The sequence below is a fragment of the Helianthus annuus genome, chromosome 12 (genome assembly GCF_002127325.2).
Source record: "Helianthus annuus cultivar XRQ/B chromosome 12, HanXRQr2.0-SUNRISE, whole genome shotgun sequence".
NCBI classification, from domain to species: domain Eukaryota; kingdom Viridiplantae; phylum Streptophyta; class Magnoliopsida; order Asterales; family Asteraceae; genus Helianthus; species Helianthus annuus.
In genome coordinates, this window is record NC_035444.2 from 6,898,241 (window position 1) to 6,915,148 (window position 16,908).

The following is a 16,908-nucleotide window of genomic DNA, read 5'->3' on the forward strand; positions in this document are numbered from 1 at the left end:
AAGAATGACAACCATGACACGTGGCTCCAATCACAGTGCGCCAATACCGAAGAGGTTCTAGAAGCCACTAATGGTCGACACCAGTGAGACAAAGAGCATATCCGTCGTGTTGTCGCCTTCTGGCCCAAGGTCCATCAGCCCACACCCTCTTACACCTCTCCGGCTATAAATAGAGACCTCAGTTCACAGGTTAAATATTCCATTCTCTCTACTCTAACTCTGAATACTTAATTATTTCCCCACAAGCAGTCGCTTATTCTCACGCCGGAGCCCGGTTAAGAGGGAAACCCCCACATTCTCCTCTTAACGAGTAACGGTGTTTTGTTTTGCAGGAATAGACGACAAGAACGAAGCTCAGAAAACCATTAGAAGATTAACCTCTATGAAAGAAACATAAACCCAACTGATTAATCACATAATTAGTTCCGTGTTTCTTCACCTAGTTTTATATTTTATTAGCTATAATTTTAGGTCAGGTGACTTCCGACCCTCCGATCGGAAAACTTAATCTTCGCCACTTACCAACAACCTCCTAATCAACTCTTAATCCCATATCATCATCATACAACCATTCTTTTATCTTCCCATCAAGGAACCGTTGAAAATATAAACTTAAAGTAAAAGTTTAGTTTTTGTACCCCTTGAAAAAAATTCATAATTATATGACTGAAACCCTTGGAAAAGATCAAGTTACCGAATATTTTCTTTATAGTGATGAGGGCATAAGAATAAAGACGTTTCATGGCTTTCAAATATGCATGCTTTTGTGTGTTTTATGTATATTATAAAGTATATATATACTTAAAAATAGGTAATGGCAGGGGATATAATTTTTGTTTTTAAAAGTATATAGACTTAAAAATAGGTTGTGGCAAGGGATATAATTTTTGTTCTTAAGATTCTCGTTATACTTATTTTTTCCACATTTAGATGCATAATTTTTAGTATTTATTAAAATTAATAGATACATGTGATGCAAAATATATTGAAAAAAAATATAACTTTTAACTCGGACCATTTTTAAATCCAAAGGTGGTCTTGGTCTTCCAAAAAATAATTTAAGAAAAAACCATATCTTTTACAAACGTGACGCACAATGAAATCTTTTTATACTTTTCTTGGATAACAAGTCATATAACAATTATCTTTTCACACACCTAAATATAGATAATTTAAAAGTCACAATGAAACCTTTATGTGTGTGAATCTTTTTTTGCATATAAACTATATAAAGAGAGGAAGAGAGATGAGTGGTGGAGAAGAAGAAATATTAACATAAAGGATGAGTCTCCTTGTTATGTGTCTAGTTTTCATTTCCATAATCACCAACACACTTTCACTAACTCAAGAACAAGAAAACGATCGAATCACCGCGTTGCCAGGGCAGCCGGAGGTGGCGTTTTCCCAGTTTTCGGGTTATATTACCGTCCACAAGAAACATGGTCGAGCCCTTTTCTACTGGCTAACTGAAGCTGCAACTCCCAATCCACTTCTCAAGCCTCTTGTACTTTGGCTAAATGGAGGTAATATTTTACTACTTATTCCATGCATAATCCTATATGTTCAACCTATGTATATATATTTATTAAAACTGAAAAAATATATTCATCTGGCTCTATTTACGTTCATATATGTATATATTAAACGCGTCATTTTTATGAAAATTTTGTGAATAATTAAGGTTATATTATGTTCAACCGAAAATACATAACAAAGTTGTTAACTTTTTTAGATTTGAAATATTTGTTAACTTTCTATATTGGAAAATAAAACAAAGTTGATTTGAAATGATTTGGTAATAATTATTGTTTTTTTTTATTTGAAATGATTCGGTAATAGTTATTGTTTTTGGCTACGTTAAAAATTTAACTTTACTATGTGTATTTAGTTATTTACTTCCAACAAATTCAATGCATGTTCTCCAAAATTTCCAAAGGCACGTAGATCATAGATTGATTTCTAAAGTTTCAACAACATCCACAATTTTGGTTAAACGAATGTTTAAGAACTAGATTGGAAATCAAAGTGTTCGATTTTTTTTAAGGCTAAACTTTCCCCCCTTAAATACTATATTAAATTACACCTTTCAAGAATTGAACTTTAGTCTCTTCGGGCATGTTTGGCTAAGCTTATTATAGTTAAAAAAGGACTTTTGGAAAATGACTTTTGGGAAAAGGACTTTTTAGAAAGGAGTTTTTAAAAAAAGTGTTTGGATTAGCTTATTGATGTAAAATGACTAAAATAGACATTCTTTTAGATATAAGGGGGTAAAGAACGGGTATATTGGTAATCTGTAGTTTGAAAAGTTAAAAGCTGGCAAAAAAGTCACAATATTGTGACTTCTTGAAACCTCTTTTTTCTTCTTTACAGAAAGCCATTTCTAAAATGACTTTTGGCTTAGCCAAACACAAAAACAACTTATTGGCTTTTTGATAAGTCAATAAGCCAATAAGTTGTTTTGAAAAGCTTAGGCAAACATGCCCTTCATAAAAGGTAACTCATCTTGACCACTAGGACAAAGTGAATATTTGAGGTGGACATTCCTTATAAACCTGACAGCTATTCAGTCTACGGTCAATATAAGATTTGCCTAGGGTGTTACAAGGAAACTTTTACTTGGTCAAGTCACTAATCGTCTTACTTATGGTTTTCGACTTGATTTGGTCCTCATGACTTGTCCATCTTTTGCTCTCGTTTTTACATGTATTGATGTATCCGCTTCTTGACGTCGTCCATCGAAGTCGGCTCCTGTGTCGCCTTTGTTTTTTGTTTCCCTCTTGCCCTTGCCACCTTTGCCTTCTTTTTGCCTTGGAGTCTGATATCGAAAATACTAATCTATATTGGAGTATCATTGTCATCGAGGTTGACGACATTGGAAGTAGATATGGTATACTGTCCCGAGTCCAATGTCTTTGTCCTCTTGTATACAGTCCGGGTTTCGTGCCTACTTTTGAACCAGGTGTCACGTACAACTCTCCGGACACCCAATCGTCCGGTACATCGACTACATCTTCGTCAAATAGCATAGGCCTACTACAACCCGAAGTTCAGGAGGGGAGACAGTGCGAAACCAGGTTGCGTCAAATAGTAGCTCAGGATGTTTTTGTTTGGGTTTAGGTTTTATCCGGAAGACGACAATTCTTGGAAACACCTTTGATCATCCATGGTGATGAATTATAAGTAAGTGAAAGAAAATTCAAGAGTTCATGTGAAGTACGAATTTTTTAGAGTGAAATGTGAGGGTTTGTATGTATTTGATTAAAGTTTGAATTTGAAAGTTGTAACACCCGGTCTTATTATTCAAGGTTTAACGTAAATTTTACGTAAAAACAATCATGTAATTTAAGATTACATAGACATTTGGAAATACGGGTTTATTTAAAACTTTTATAAATCATAAGTTATTCTACATAACGTGATCGAATTCGTTGTTTAAAAATTACAACGTAGCAAGGTGCGGAAGCGTGTATCATTATCGTGTTCGGTTCTTCGCTGAGCTTGATCGTCTTCCGGCGTCCAAGGTGTACCTATATTTCATAAACATGAAATGCTTTAGTCATACGGGGTTTAAATCATGTCCGAACGATGTCCGGGAAACAATTGCTTTTCAAATGAAAACAAAATATAAAAAAAAAATAATCTCCACCGTAATTTACGGTGGGACCGTAAATTACGATGGCCCCTGGGTTTCTATTCTTCTACCGTACAACAGACAATTAGCACCGTAACCAATTCATCTCCACCGTAATCTACGGTGGGACCGTAAATTACGGTGGACTCTGCATCCAACTTCTCTATTTTTGCCGTTATTCGACACGAAAACTTTCGTATCTTTCAAACCGCTTATCCGTTTGATCTACCGTTTCTTCCTACATGATTGTAATTTAATCTTCCATCATATGGAGTTAACATCCAACATCCGGATTAATAAAATTTAAGACTTTTAAGTCTTCGGTTTATTACTCTTTTACCAAAATTTTGACCCGTTTATACGTTTATCAAACAAACATACTTGTTTAACCTTTGTATCACGTACACTACTTCAAATTAAGGTTATTTACCATATTAGGTTATAATCACAGGTTTATTACACAATTTAAAACCCGTTTTCACTCGTATGCTTATTTTGACCCGTAATCCCTCTTTTAACCTATGATTTTGTTTGAAAAGTCATTAAGCTTTCCAAATACAATGTTCCTTACCTAAAACATTTGGTTTACTTATCAAGTAACCAAATGATCACCTTGACTACTTTTAACTCTCTTTGAACCACATGTTCTAAATGAGGGTTACCCTTTTTCACATACCTGGCGCAGATCAATATATTGACCCGTTTTTAATACCTTGCTTTTATAACCACTAATTCATAGCGTTGCTAATACCCATTTGACATTTACACCTGAAATAATATAACTCGACAAAAATCATTAGTCGTTATTGTCAAAGGGTGATATCTTCACCTTTTAACCCATTTGGTCTAAGTGACCGAATATGTTGACGAGATGATATTTATTACCATCTCATCTACATGACTCGCTCCGGTTTACATCGTGCGGTCATTTCACTTATTAATCATTTCTTAACACTTTTTAGCCTATCATGGTTTATGTTTTACTGTGTCTTTCAAAACCAATAGTTATGGTCAACGCATGACCAATTTGCCGATTTAACTCCTTTTAACCATCCACGTGGTTTCTTGTCATGATTGACTACTTTGTTCCGTACGTTTACATGCCGGAACATCATACCTCAATTATGTATTTATCTCATTCATAACTAATACGATAAGAGAATATCCTAACATATAAGACTAGTGTAAGCTATACTTACCTTGCATCCATGCCACGCCTTTCTTTCCGTACGCGCTCCGTTTGACCCGCTTCATCCACAAGCTTCCACCTAGCTTGTTAGGCGTCAGACTATCATCATTCACAAGGTGGTTAGATTAGTCATTAACGAATACGACTATTCCACCTTACGTATTTTCTATGTCGAAATCATTATTCGACTTCGTCATTAGTAAATTTTAACTTTCTACTAGTTAACTACCTCTAATCATATGATACGTGTAATTAACTAAAATCTACATTATGATTAGATTCCGTATTATCACGTATCACCCCTAATTAAATAAATTAGGAAATTACGTGTTTCATTCATAGTTTCAACATATGAACTTTGTGGGCATAATTTATAACACCAAAAAAATCAAGTTTCATATCACTGAAAATAGGCTGTTTTTGGTGACCTGTTTAACCTGTTTACAAGTCTTCAAAAATTATGATTTTTTTGTGTGGCGTACCCCTCGGAGGGTTCGAACTTGTGTTAAAATTTAAAGATCTAACTCTTTACCAAGAATTCGTAAAAATTCATTTACTAAGCTGCAATCAGATTCGTCACTTCTGACTGCAGCTTTAAAAATTCATTAAAAATTCCTCGTTTATCCGATTGACGAAATTCCAATTGGCAATTCTTATAATCACTTAATACTTTCTACAGTAAGAATTTGAGAGCATAACTCAATTCCTAAATTGAGTTATGACATTCGTAATGGGCTGCAGATTCTGCCAGAAAACGCAGCTTGAACCTTTGATACGGAAAAATTCATAAAACGCTCAATTTTCGTCGAAAAAATGCGATTCCAGTGGGGTTTTAAAGATATTTCCTGGAATTACATTTTAGGCTCAAGAAACACATGTTTTTACCACGTTTTATTCAGGTTACAGCCAATACAAGTTGGCTGTAAATTCTGATCAAGAACCGTTTGAATTCAGCTTTCAAATTAAGCATGTTCTTGACATCATAACACTGTTTATTTAGCGATCAAAACCCTAAGAACATCTTATACCTCAATTTAGCATCAACAAAAATCTGAATTTACTTGAGCTAAGCATGATTTCAATTTATACTTGTCTAGGGTTTACTCCTAAACACTATTTCACTTCAATATCATCCAAACAACATTCATGCAATACTAATTTCGGATTATAATTGTTCATCCATAATTTTGAATAGAATCAAACAACGAATTTTGACATACCTTGTAATCCCCTAGGTTTGGTGATTACTAATTTATTAAAAGCCCCAATTTCCTAGCTTGATTTCCCTTGATTTGGCTGAATTTCTTGTGATTTAGGGTTTTGATAAAAAACCCTTTTTGGCTTAAATCACGACCAGAACACACACATGAGTGTGTGTTTTGGTGTTTTGATTTTTATTAAATTAAAACTATTTTCTCATTTAACACTTTTAGTCCCTCAAGTTTTTAGAGTTATCAAAAGGATTATAAACCAAGTTTTCTTTATTGTTTTCAAACCACATAATTAACTAGGTTGATATTCCTAGTTACTTAGTGGGTTTCGAGAGTTATAACCCTTTTTATTTTAAGTCCCGTTAACTCGGGCTTCTTATAAACTTACTTTTCTCAAAGTATTTATTCTCTTTTTAATTAATATTAGGTTTATTTACTTAAATCATAATATTTACCGGGTAAATTTTCACCACTAACGGTATTTTACCCGTCTTTTAGTATTAACGTGGTTTGATTACCAAACCCGTTTTCGGGGTGTTACAAAAGTGAGGGTGGGTGGATAATTTTAACTTTAAAAATTAAATTAATTTTTGTTTTTATTTTAATCGGGGTTGTCCGGTAGAGATAAACGCAAGGCAGCTTCAAGAGCAAGAGCAACTCTTTCAGATTAAGCAAGCTTCTGGAGGAACTTAAGATCTACAACCCTTTACTTATTGGTGCTCTTATTCCTTAATCGAGAGAGAATTCGAGTGAGTTTCTAATCCAGTTTGAAGAAGTTTGATGCACACTTAGTATTTGTTGTTTTAGACGAGGATTTGCTTCGTGCTCGTGCTCTTGAGGCTGCCTTGCGTTTATCTCTACCGGGAAGGCGTTGCAACTCTTTCGGTTCCTCAAACTCAAGGTCATCGGGGTTGTCGTTTACATCTAAATAGGAATGAGCATTTGGTCAACCTATCGACCTGGGTTAAGTGGTGGCACAAGATACCACTTTGGATAATTTCAAAGTAGCTCCCAAGGTTTTATCATGTTAATAGCGCAACCATATTGTAATCTATATTCATCGTGGGCGTCCGTCATAATGTCCACGTCGTTCGAATTGCTTCTTCTTTGACGATTGTTTGCATGGAAGTTAAAAATGTAGTTGAAGTTAGTGATTTTTTGCATTGAAGTCCATTTGCCCGAGAAAGAATCATTAGTACGATAAGGTTCACGATTCATAGCGGCTAAATTTTTTTCACAAATGTGCTTGCAAAACACAATTGCCTCTTGATCATCGCCTGTTTAAACAATTAAAATATTTTTAAATAAACAATTAGACTATACCAATAATGGGGTCTTCGGAAACATCGAGCCACACTATTGGCAAAGCTAACTCCTCCTAGCTTGACCACTACTAGTGTGTTTTTAGAGCATGTTCTTCTTCATGCCTACATGTGGATGAAGTCGGGCTGGTTTCAGATGAGTGTTGGGTTTCGGGTACGATTTGAGATTGGGTTTCAAGTGGAGATATAAGAGACATAGGCTAAGACATATCTTGGCTAAATGGGGGCTGTGAGGAATAAAAGAAATAATCGGGCATTTGTACGGGTGGAGACATTTGTCAACTTTCTAGGGATGGTGTGTCCCATTTTGGGGAATTTTATGTCAGTAATTGTCGACACTCGCCTTTGCCAGTATTGGTATTGACCACCCATGGGCTGTCTTGAGCGTTTGCATAACGCGGGTGGTTCGGATCAAATGTGTTTGGATCGTTGTTAAATAGAAACACGATGGATGAGGGTTGTGAAATGATATATAGTTTTTAGTTGATAGAAGAGAGTTTGAGATTTGTGTGTAAAATTTGAAATGTTAAATGGTATGTATAGTTGTTAAAAATAAGTTCAAATATTAATTTTTTACTGCTGTAAAACGGTCATAATCAAGGGGACCACCAAATTGAGCCATTGAGGCTCGTTATTGTACTCGCGAGTCTTTAATGTCGCCCCCTAATGGCACCTCGAAAATGGGAGGGCGAAAGGGGGGGGGGGGGTATTGATTGTTTTAAGGCTGGGGTGGAGAGGGCACTAACTCATACCGATTAACCTAAACCCAACTATGTAAATTTCGTAGTAGGTTCATATCGTGCCTAAAATTCACACCCATACTAACATTGTAAGAATATCATTTATGAATAACTAGTACAATTATAACTATATTACAATATGAACCGAAAATCAAAATACAATGATGGTTTACAACTAGTTTGTTGTGTATTCGAAAGTGTTGTTGAAGGTGTGTTTTGCTATGAATTTGTTAGAATGCTCAAGGGTGGTTATTAACTAAGGTAACTATCTTAGGGGCTGTTTGGCAACATCTGAATGGTTAAATGCTGAACCAATAATAGGGTCTGAATAGTGGTGAACCAGTAAGAGGTCTGAACCATTAAGAGCCTGTATAATGCTTAACCGATCAGAGACAAATGTCTAATCAATTCAGATTAGAGGTCTTAATAATTCAGAGGCAAATGTCTGAACCATTCAGACATCTGTTCATGAAACAAACAGTCTGAACCAGTAAGAGGTCTGACCTATTAAGAGGTAAACAAACCGCCCCCTTACTTTTATAGTCAAAACAAAGGAGAAATGGTAAGATAAATTGAAACCATAGGATCTTCAATTTCATCTGCTCATCAGTAAAAAGGAATAACACCCATTTTTGGGGTTTTTTAGCTCACGTGAAGGATAGAGGGAGGATATGATTGACGACTGATATTGTGGAGGATAGAGGGAGGAGAGGTGCCTAAATGCATTTTTAGGCTTGCACTACAAGAATAATGAGCAAAAGCGGCCAACCTTTAGCGGCGACATGTCTCCGTTATTACCTATAGCGGCGCAGATCAGGCTTATTAGCGTTGTCGCCGCTATTGCCACGTTTTCTTGTAGAGTTGTCATTGTCATTGTCGATGCTATAACAGTGACTTATGGAGTGACTCTAGAAACTGGCTCATGTGATCTGGACCCGGTGCCTTATATTATGTAGAATTGATTGTACTCACGTTAATATGTAATCGTGTAATTTCATCTACCAATAGATTTTTATTGAATATTTTTAAAATATATAATGTGAACATATTAAACTCATATACTTGGTATTTAAATGCAGGACCGGGTTGCTCATCAATAGCATATGGTGCATCAGAAGAAATTGGACCATTTAGAATTAACAAGAATGCATTTTCACTCTATCTCAATAAATATTCTTGGAACAAAGGTTTATTAACTTTTAGTTACATCTTTAAAGCTTAAACTATTTTTAATTAAAAATAATGAATTTTTTTTATATTAATATTAATCCTAGTTTATATGATAATACAGAGGCAAATATTCTATTTCTCGACTCTCCGGCTGGTGTTGGTTTCTCGTACACGAATACAAGCTCCGACCTCAAGGACTCGGGTGACAAGAGGACGGGTAGATTTCTATCGATTTAAACTTGTGTTTTTTCAAGCATGAAGTTAAACTTGTGTTTTGTCATGGGTTCGATTCCACAAGTGGGGTTGGGGGGGGGGGGGTTCCAGATTTATTGAATATTGAGTTTCCTCATGAATTGGTGTATAGACATTATTGCCTAGTTGAGATGGATATGATCGATGATACTTCAGTGGTCATTCAAATTTGTTGTTCAAAAATTGTAATCTGTTTTGTCTTGTACAAAATAATTAGGCGTTTGTATTTACACGCACATTACCAAAAATATACTAGCTACTATGAATCATATTTCGTATTTTACTAAAAGTTTGATAACTCTACAATTAAGATGCCTAATGTACAATTTATTATTGTGTTTTATATCATGATGCAGCTAGTGATGCGCTAAGATTCCTCATAAGATGGATGTCAAGATTTCCACAATACAAATATAGGGAGTTCTATATATGTGGAGAGAGTTATGCAGGTAATCATTTTTTACTTTTTTCCAATTTACCGTTCGGGATGATAAGAAATATCAAACCAAACTTTTATTTTTTTGTGAGTAATTTGTTATATATACGTTCAAACTTTTTTTTTGTATTTCATGCTTAAGGTGTTGTTAAAAGTGCTTTTTTAAACTTAAAACTTTTTATCGTTTGCAATTTAATCTTAAAAATTTTGATTTTTTTTTTACTTTTAACGTAAAACTTTTCATCTTCTACTGTTTAAGATCAGCATTTTTAACCTTTTTTCCCTATACTTTTCGTCTTTGGCAATTTTTCTTTTTACGTTTAGTTCTAAATTTTGCAAGTTAACACGGCGCAACATGCATGTGTGGTTCAATGTTTTCACGTATCATTCTAAATTTTGCGATTTAATACGACGCAACGTGTTGTTTGCCATGTTCATCGCAAAGAGCGGGTCCTAGATCGAGTTAGTTATTTTTCTATGTTTTACGTTTCGGTATAATTTATTCGCATTAACACGCCACAACTTCAATGTTGATGGTCGATAGCGATGATGTGGTATTCGTGCTATTTGGCACGGTTTTACGTCCCACGTCGCAACACGGGGGATGAGGCTTAATTCAACTTTCGTATAAGTAATACAAATTAATATAAGTGCTAAGACTTTATTTAACCGTGGTTTTATTAATTGAAATTAGATTGAATTAATCCACAACCTTAACTTGGTTAACTGATGATTAACTGAACCATCTTTTTCCTATATTGGAATTATCTGAACTAATTCTTTATGCATTGTTTAGATACTTTATGTTTTTAAGTAAACTTTTATATTATTGTTAGTTTTTTCGGACCATATTATCTACTTGTGGCACTTATATTCACTCATTAAACATGTTACCTATAACCGCTTACAACTCATCAACATGTTTGACTCGTTAAAAAATATAGATTAAACAAGTCATATTAGGGTTGAAATATCGGACATGGATAACAATATGAATCTGATTCAGATTACATAATTTAAACTATCAACCCGCTTTCCGACATGATTGACCATTCTATCTCAAACTAAAATAAAAAAAAAAAAAAACACTTATCCTAATTAAACCTGATCATCAAAATCGACAATTTATTTCTTTTTGTTTTCATTTACTCTATTCTATTTTTCTATCTTTTGATATACAGGTCATTACGTTCCTCAATTAATGAAGAAAATCCATGATTACAACAAGAATCACCACTATCCATTCATCAATCTAAAAGGATTCATGGTAAGTTACCTTCTTAATTAGCCGTGGCGAAGCTTGAGATTTCCGACGGGGGTCGAAAACGTATATACCAAAAAATTGAGTTTTTTTTTTTCTTAAAATGGTGTAGTTGGAAAAATCATTTACCTAAATGGGTACTTTGAAAATTATTTACCAAAATGAGTTTTTTTAAACTAATTTTTTCTCACTCCTAATTTTATTGGATAAAATAATTTCTTTTTAAAAATATGTTATTTAACATGAGTTAAAGAAAAAATTATAGTTCAATTAAAAAACAATTCGCGTGACTTTGCAAAAAACTATATGAATGTTATTTGAATTATTTATTAATATTTATATTTCCTTTAACTATTTTTGAAGAACGTTGTTTTTATTCTTTCTCATATAATTTTTGAACTTACATAACAATATTTTTCATAACTGTTTGTTAGTTGTCGTTTTAAAATTTCACACATACAATTCAATTTAGCGGTGTTCATCGGGTCAAGTTTTCGACACGAAACATACTCAACCAAATAAGTTTTTGACATAAAATACATAGCAATAAGTCAAATAAAAAATGAGTCAATCTATGAACCTGTCGGGCTGACATGAAACTGACCAATTAGCTAAACATGTTCGTAAGTTTACCTGAAATTAACCTCTTTATACCAAACCAAACTCACAAATTTTGTGTGAAGTGTGTGTCTTATGATATATACAAAACCTTACTTTTCATGTTTTAACTGTTTTTAAACTTTTTTAATACTTTACATGATAAAAAAATACATCTTACTTATTAAAAAAAAATATAAATATGATATCGTTCATAGATTAAAAAAAAACGCTTTAATAAAAGCAAAAAAAAAAAAAAAAAACGTTTAAATTAAACAGAAATTAAAAATCTTTTCATAAAATTTCATGATGGAACAGTGTGTTTTTAGTTTTATTAGAAACTTATTTTTTTAACTCTTAATAAAGAACATTGTTTTAAGAGTTAAATGCCGTTTTAGTCCCTATGATTTGGGTCATTTTGCCAGTCTAGTCCAAAGCTTTCATTTTTAACCTGTGGGTCCAAAAAGGTTTCACAGTTGCCATTTTAGTCCACTGGGTTAACTTCATCCGTTTTTTCTGTTAACGAGAAGGCCAATTCGGTAATTTTATATGGCTGAATTGCCCTTTTAGTTAACAGGATTACATACAAAATGACCAAATTGGCCTTCTCGTAAACAGAAAAAATAGATGAAATTAACCCAGTGGACTAAAATGGCAAGTGTGAAACCTTTTTGGACCCACATGTTAAAAATGAAACATTTGGACTAACCTGACAAAATAGCTCAAACCACAGGGACTAAAATGGCATTTAACTCTTGTTTTAAATAGAAATTATTTTACCCAATAAGATTAGGAGTTAGAAAGGTAAGTTTTTAAAAAACACCCATTTTAGTAAATACTTTTCAAAGTACCCATTTAGGTAAATAATTTTTCCAACTACACCCTTTTGGGAAAAAAACTCCCCAAAAATTTCTATAAAACCAGGGGTCGAAAACGTATACACCCAAAATTTCTATACGAAAACCACATATATTACACTACTGAGCGAAAAAAATGTGGAGAAATAATTTGTTGATGATGCAGGTAGGGAATGCCTTGACAGATCACAAGTATGATAACATTGGAACAGTAGAATATTGGTGGACTCATGCGCTCATATCAGACGCAACATACAAAACAATTATGAGTTGTTGCAATTTCTCAACACAAAAACAAACCAGAAAATGCGATAAAGCAATACTTTATGCATGGAGTTATGAGATGGGAGGCATCGATGAGTATAGTATTTACACACCAAAATGTAACAATCCATCAGGTAATTTTACATCAAGCAGGCTCAAGAACAGTCTGGTGCGTAGACGCGTTTCAGGCTATGATCCATGCGTTGAGATGCGAGCTGAGAAGTACTATAACCGGCCCGATGTACAACACGCAATGCATGCAAATTACACAAGGATTCCATATAAGTTCACTGCTTGCAGGTAAATGTGATCATGCAAAAAAAATATATATATAGAGAAATGAGATGATGCATGCATGGGCGTTGAATGATCAAAGGAAATTAATATAAATAGAACAATAAAGCTGAATATGTTACATAATTAAGGTGCCCTTTCACAGGGAATACTAAATTTGATAGGTATTGTCAAATTTATAAACTTTCAAATACATACTCAAAGGAGTTTAATAATTCTAATTATTTAATGTTGGCCTCTAACAGTTTCAACTTAAAAAGTAATTACTGGCAGTCCCAACTATTAACATATTTGCCTCCAATAGATACTGACTAACAAAACCCTAACATCGTCAGTCGCCGAAAAAACGTTTTTGGCCGGAAAATTCAACATTTTTGTCTCAAACCTCTTTGTAACCTTATTACGGACCTTTTATGAATCTTTTTCTAGTAAAAGCCTCAATTATTAAGTTCATCGAAGAACTCTTTTTTCGCCGAAAAACTTCTTTTTGGTCAGAAAACTCAACTTTCTAGTTGGAAAACTCAACATTTCGTCCAAACTTATTTGTAACCTTAGATCGGACCTTTAGGAATCCTTTTCTGGCCAAAAATGGTCTCCCGGTGACCGAAGACTAACGGAATTAGGGTTCTGTTAGTCAGGGTCCATTGGAGGCCAGTATGTTAATATTTAAAGTTGTAACTGTTGGCGCTCAATGACGAATAGTTGATATTATTAAACTCCAATATTCCATATTGAAATAAAAAACATAAATAAATGTCTAAATTAAGACAATCAATGATTTACATATTCTACGCTTAAAAAAGAAAGAATATAAAAATGTTAAAATTGGAGAAAGATGTTAAGCATGACGAAATCATAGCCCTAGTTGACGAAATTTGGGTCCAACAATTAGCCATAGTGGTTTACCATTTCATCGGGCTCGTCAAGACCCTTTCCGCCCATTGGTTATGGGCCTCGTAACTCCACTCACAACATAAGTTATGCTCTTTTTAAATTTGAGAATTTTCTATTATGTTTTCCTCTGGCTAGCTTGGCGAGGTAATAGTCTTTTAACTGTTGGATTAGCTCCTTACCATTTAATATTTTGGTTGCTGATTGTTTATGCAGTCTTGAAATGGTGGAAAACTGGAAGGATTCTCAGTTTTCGTTGCTACCAACATACAAGGAGCTAATCCCGGCTGGTTATAGAATATGGGTGTATAGGTAAATTGCTCAACCATCTTGAAAATGTGACAAAAAGAACATCAAAACACCCCCTAACTAACTAACTGTATATTGTATTTTGATACATAGTGGTGATACAGATGCGAATGTGCCAGTTACTGCAACAAGATTATGGTTAAGCAGTCTCAATTTGACGGTTAAGACCAAGTGGTATCCATGGTTCGTGAATGGCCAGGCACGTACCTAAATATATAATATGGATATAAAGTTTTCTTCTTTTTTTAAACTAAACACAACTATATGGTATATATGTCTGTAAGGTTGTTGTCACTAATAAAAGTACTAGAAAAAATATCATAGTTAGGGTTTATTGTTATATAATATTATAGTTAAAAGATATGGTTTGATGAGTTTTCTGTGTGATATCTTCATTGTACGCCTATTAATAATTCATAATTCCTCACGGAATTTCCGTTATCCTATAAACAGGTTGGAGGATGGACTGAAGTTTATGATGGGCTAACGTTTGCAACGGTTAGGGGAGCTGGTCATGAAGTCCCTTTGCTTCAGCCTGAAAGAGGGTTTCTTCTATTCGAATCATTCTTGGCTGGTAAAAACTTACCAAGGTGATGAACTTGTTGTATTGAAGTTTAAATGGAAATTGTTGTGCTAACGTATCACGACTAATTAAACTCTTGTGATGTTATAAGTTATAAGATATATAAAGTATTGCGAACGATCATTTTGTGGACTTGGAATACGATGACTGACGATTGATTTGATATGATTCAAACATAAAGTTTAACAATGAAAATGAATCATACCAATTCTAAAAGAACTCACAGAATTTGGGAGAATTGTCCTAGAACTCATAAATGTTTGCACTTCATGTTTCTATACTTGGTAGATCGAATTGCAATACCCTAACGTGGATGGTTCACATGCCACTACAATTAGAGATCAAATACTAAAACATACTTTCATAATTATTGAACGTGGTTGTCTAACACACCAAAATCATCCGGATAATCAAAAGATATAATTTAACAGTCCGTCACATCAATTATTGAACATGGTTGTCTGGCGCGACTAAGCTAATAATGTTGATGGATAACTAAAATAGGTTAATGAGGCGGACCATATTTGTTAACATCGATAAGAATCAAACATATAATGAGATAAGTTGTATCATATAGAGTAATACTCCTATAAAAACTGCAACAATTAATAAAAGTTCACCATGCACGTACGTCTGTCAATCTAATACACATAAATTTGAGTTAGGATGTGACAAACCTAGAATCACCAATACGTACTTTAAAAAAGCTGGTATCAACCAAGAATAACAAGATCTGCTATACAGATTGATCAACAACTTTATTTCAGAAACCCTAAAATACAAAACACTACTACGAATCACAAGACTCCTGATCACCTAAGATTATTGATATGATAATCTCCTAAAAACTCAAGATCTAACAGATCTTGTAACAACTCAAACTGATGAACAACGATGACAAGTACGAGTGTGTGTGAGAGAAAGTGAACTTCTAGACTGGTCTATATCTCTCTATATTTATGTGTAAATATAACCCATGATATGGACCTTGGACCGCAACACAACGAACACCGAATAAGTCCAACTTTATATCCAGCAACAAACCCACTATGTTCAGCTACAAGCCCATCCTTAGCCCATCCACCTTATGACCTGAATATAACCACAATAAACAAACAATGTATTAAAACCATGTTACATCTTTAGTTAATGAATTGTATTAACTATTTCAACAACCCCGTATTCATTAACGAAAGATATTAAACAACCTCAACTTATCACATAACTCAACATGTTGAGTTATGAGAAGTCCGTTTATAAAAATGTATGTGAATTGATTTCTAGATTCAACTCCCACAGTTTTAATGACCGCATTTAAAAAATTTCCTCGCAAGACAAACAAGTCCAGTTCAAAATGTTTCGTCCTTTTATATCACTTAGAATATTCAGTAACCACATAACCTCACATGTAACAACACACATGGATCTATACTCAGCTTCTGCTGAAGATCTAGATATTGTGCTTTGTTTTTTTGGTTTTCTACGACAACATGGAATTCCCAAGAAAGACACAACACCCAGTAACCGATTTCCTTGTATTAAGGCATTTGGCCCAATCTGAGTCGGCATATGCCCTCAAATTTAAAGTCTCACTTTTACTAATCAAAATACCCTTGCCAAGTGCCAGCTTTAAGTACCTTAACAATCTTAGTGCAATTTTTAGATGTTTTGACGCGGGCTTATGCATTAACTGACTTAGATAATGCACAACATAAGAGATATCCGACCTTGTGTTAGTTAAATAAATGAGTTTACCTAATAATTTTATATATCCAATTTAATTAGGAAAGTGTCATTGTTTTGACTACACACCATAAAAACAACATTATTTTGTTTTATAGAATTACTAACAGGTTTGCATGTAGATATGCCATACTTTAAAGTATTGATTCTCGGTATAG

General features: G+C 33.9%; 1 protein-coding gene and 1 long non-coding RNA gene across 2 annotated transcripts; one reads left to right on the forward strand and one right to left on the reverse strand.

Moving 5' to 3' along the window:
- The first annotated feature begins 1,244 nt into the window (after positions 1 to 1,244).
- Positions 1,245 to 15,130, forward strand: LOC110893960 (serine carboxypeptidase 24-like). The gene is made up of 9 exons (XM_022141120.2): positions 1,245 to 1,523; positions 9,173 to 9,280; positions 9,385 to 9,480; positions 9,872 to 9,964; positions 11,133 to 11,218; positions 12,833 to 13,230; positions 14,332 to 14,427; positions 14,518 to 14,623; positions 14,878 to 15,130. The coding sequence occupies exons 1-9, from the start codon at positions 1,283 to 1,285 to the stop codon at positions 15,016 to 15,018; spliced, it is 1,365 nt and encodes a 454-aa protein (XP_021996812.1). The 5' UTR covers positions 1,245 to 1,282; the 3' UTR covers positions 15,019 to 15,130.
- LOC118484770 lies at positions 3,360 to 4,917 on the reverse strand. Its single transcript, XR_004874409.1, has 2 exons — positions 4,831 to 4,917; positions 3,360 to 3,527 (listed from the first exon to the last, which is right to left on the reverse strand). It is a non-coding gene; the product is annotated as an uncharacterized LOC118484770 (long non-coding RNA).
- Positions 15,131 to 16,908: the final 1,778 nt, after the last annotated feature.

What these genes read in the sequence shown, in the direction of transcription:
- LOC110893960 (XM_022141120.2), top strand. Translation starts at nt 1,283, where the DNA reads ATGAGTCTCCTTGTTATGTGTCTAGTTTTCATTTCCATAATCACCAAC. An exon ending in CTCGGGTGACAAGAGGACGG is followed by an intron (nt 9,481 to 9,871) that starts GTAGATTTCTAT and finishes ATCATGATGCAG; the next exon opens with CTAGTGATGCGCTAAGATTC. An exon ending in ATGTGGAGAGAGTTATGCAG is followed by an intron (nt 9,965 to 11,132) that starts GTAATCATTTTT and finishes TTTGATATACAG; the next exon opens with GTCATTACGTTCCTCAATTA.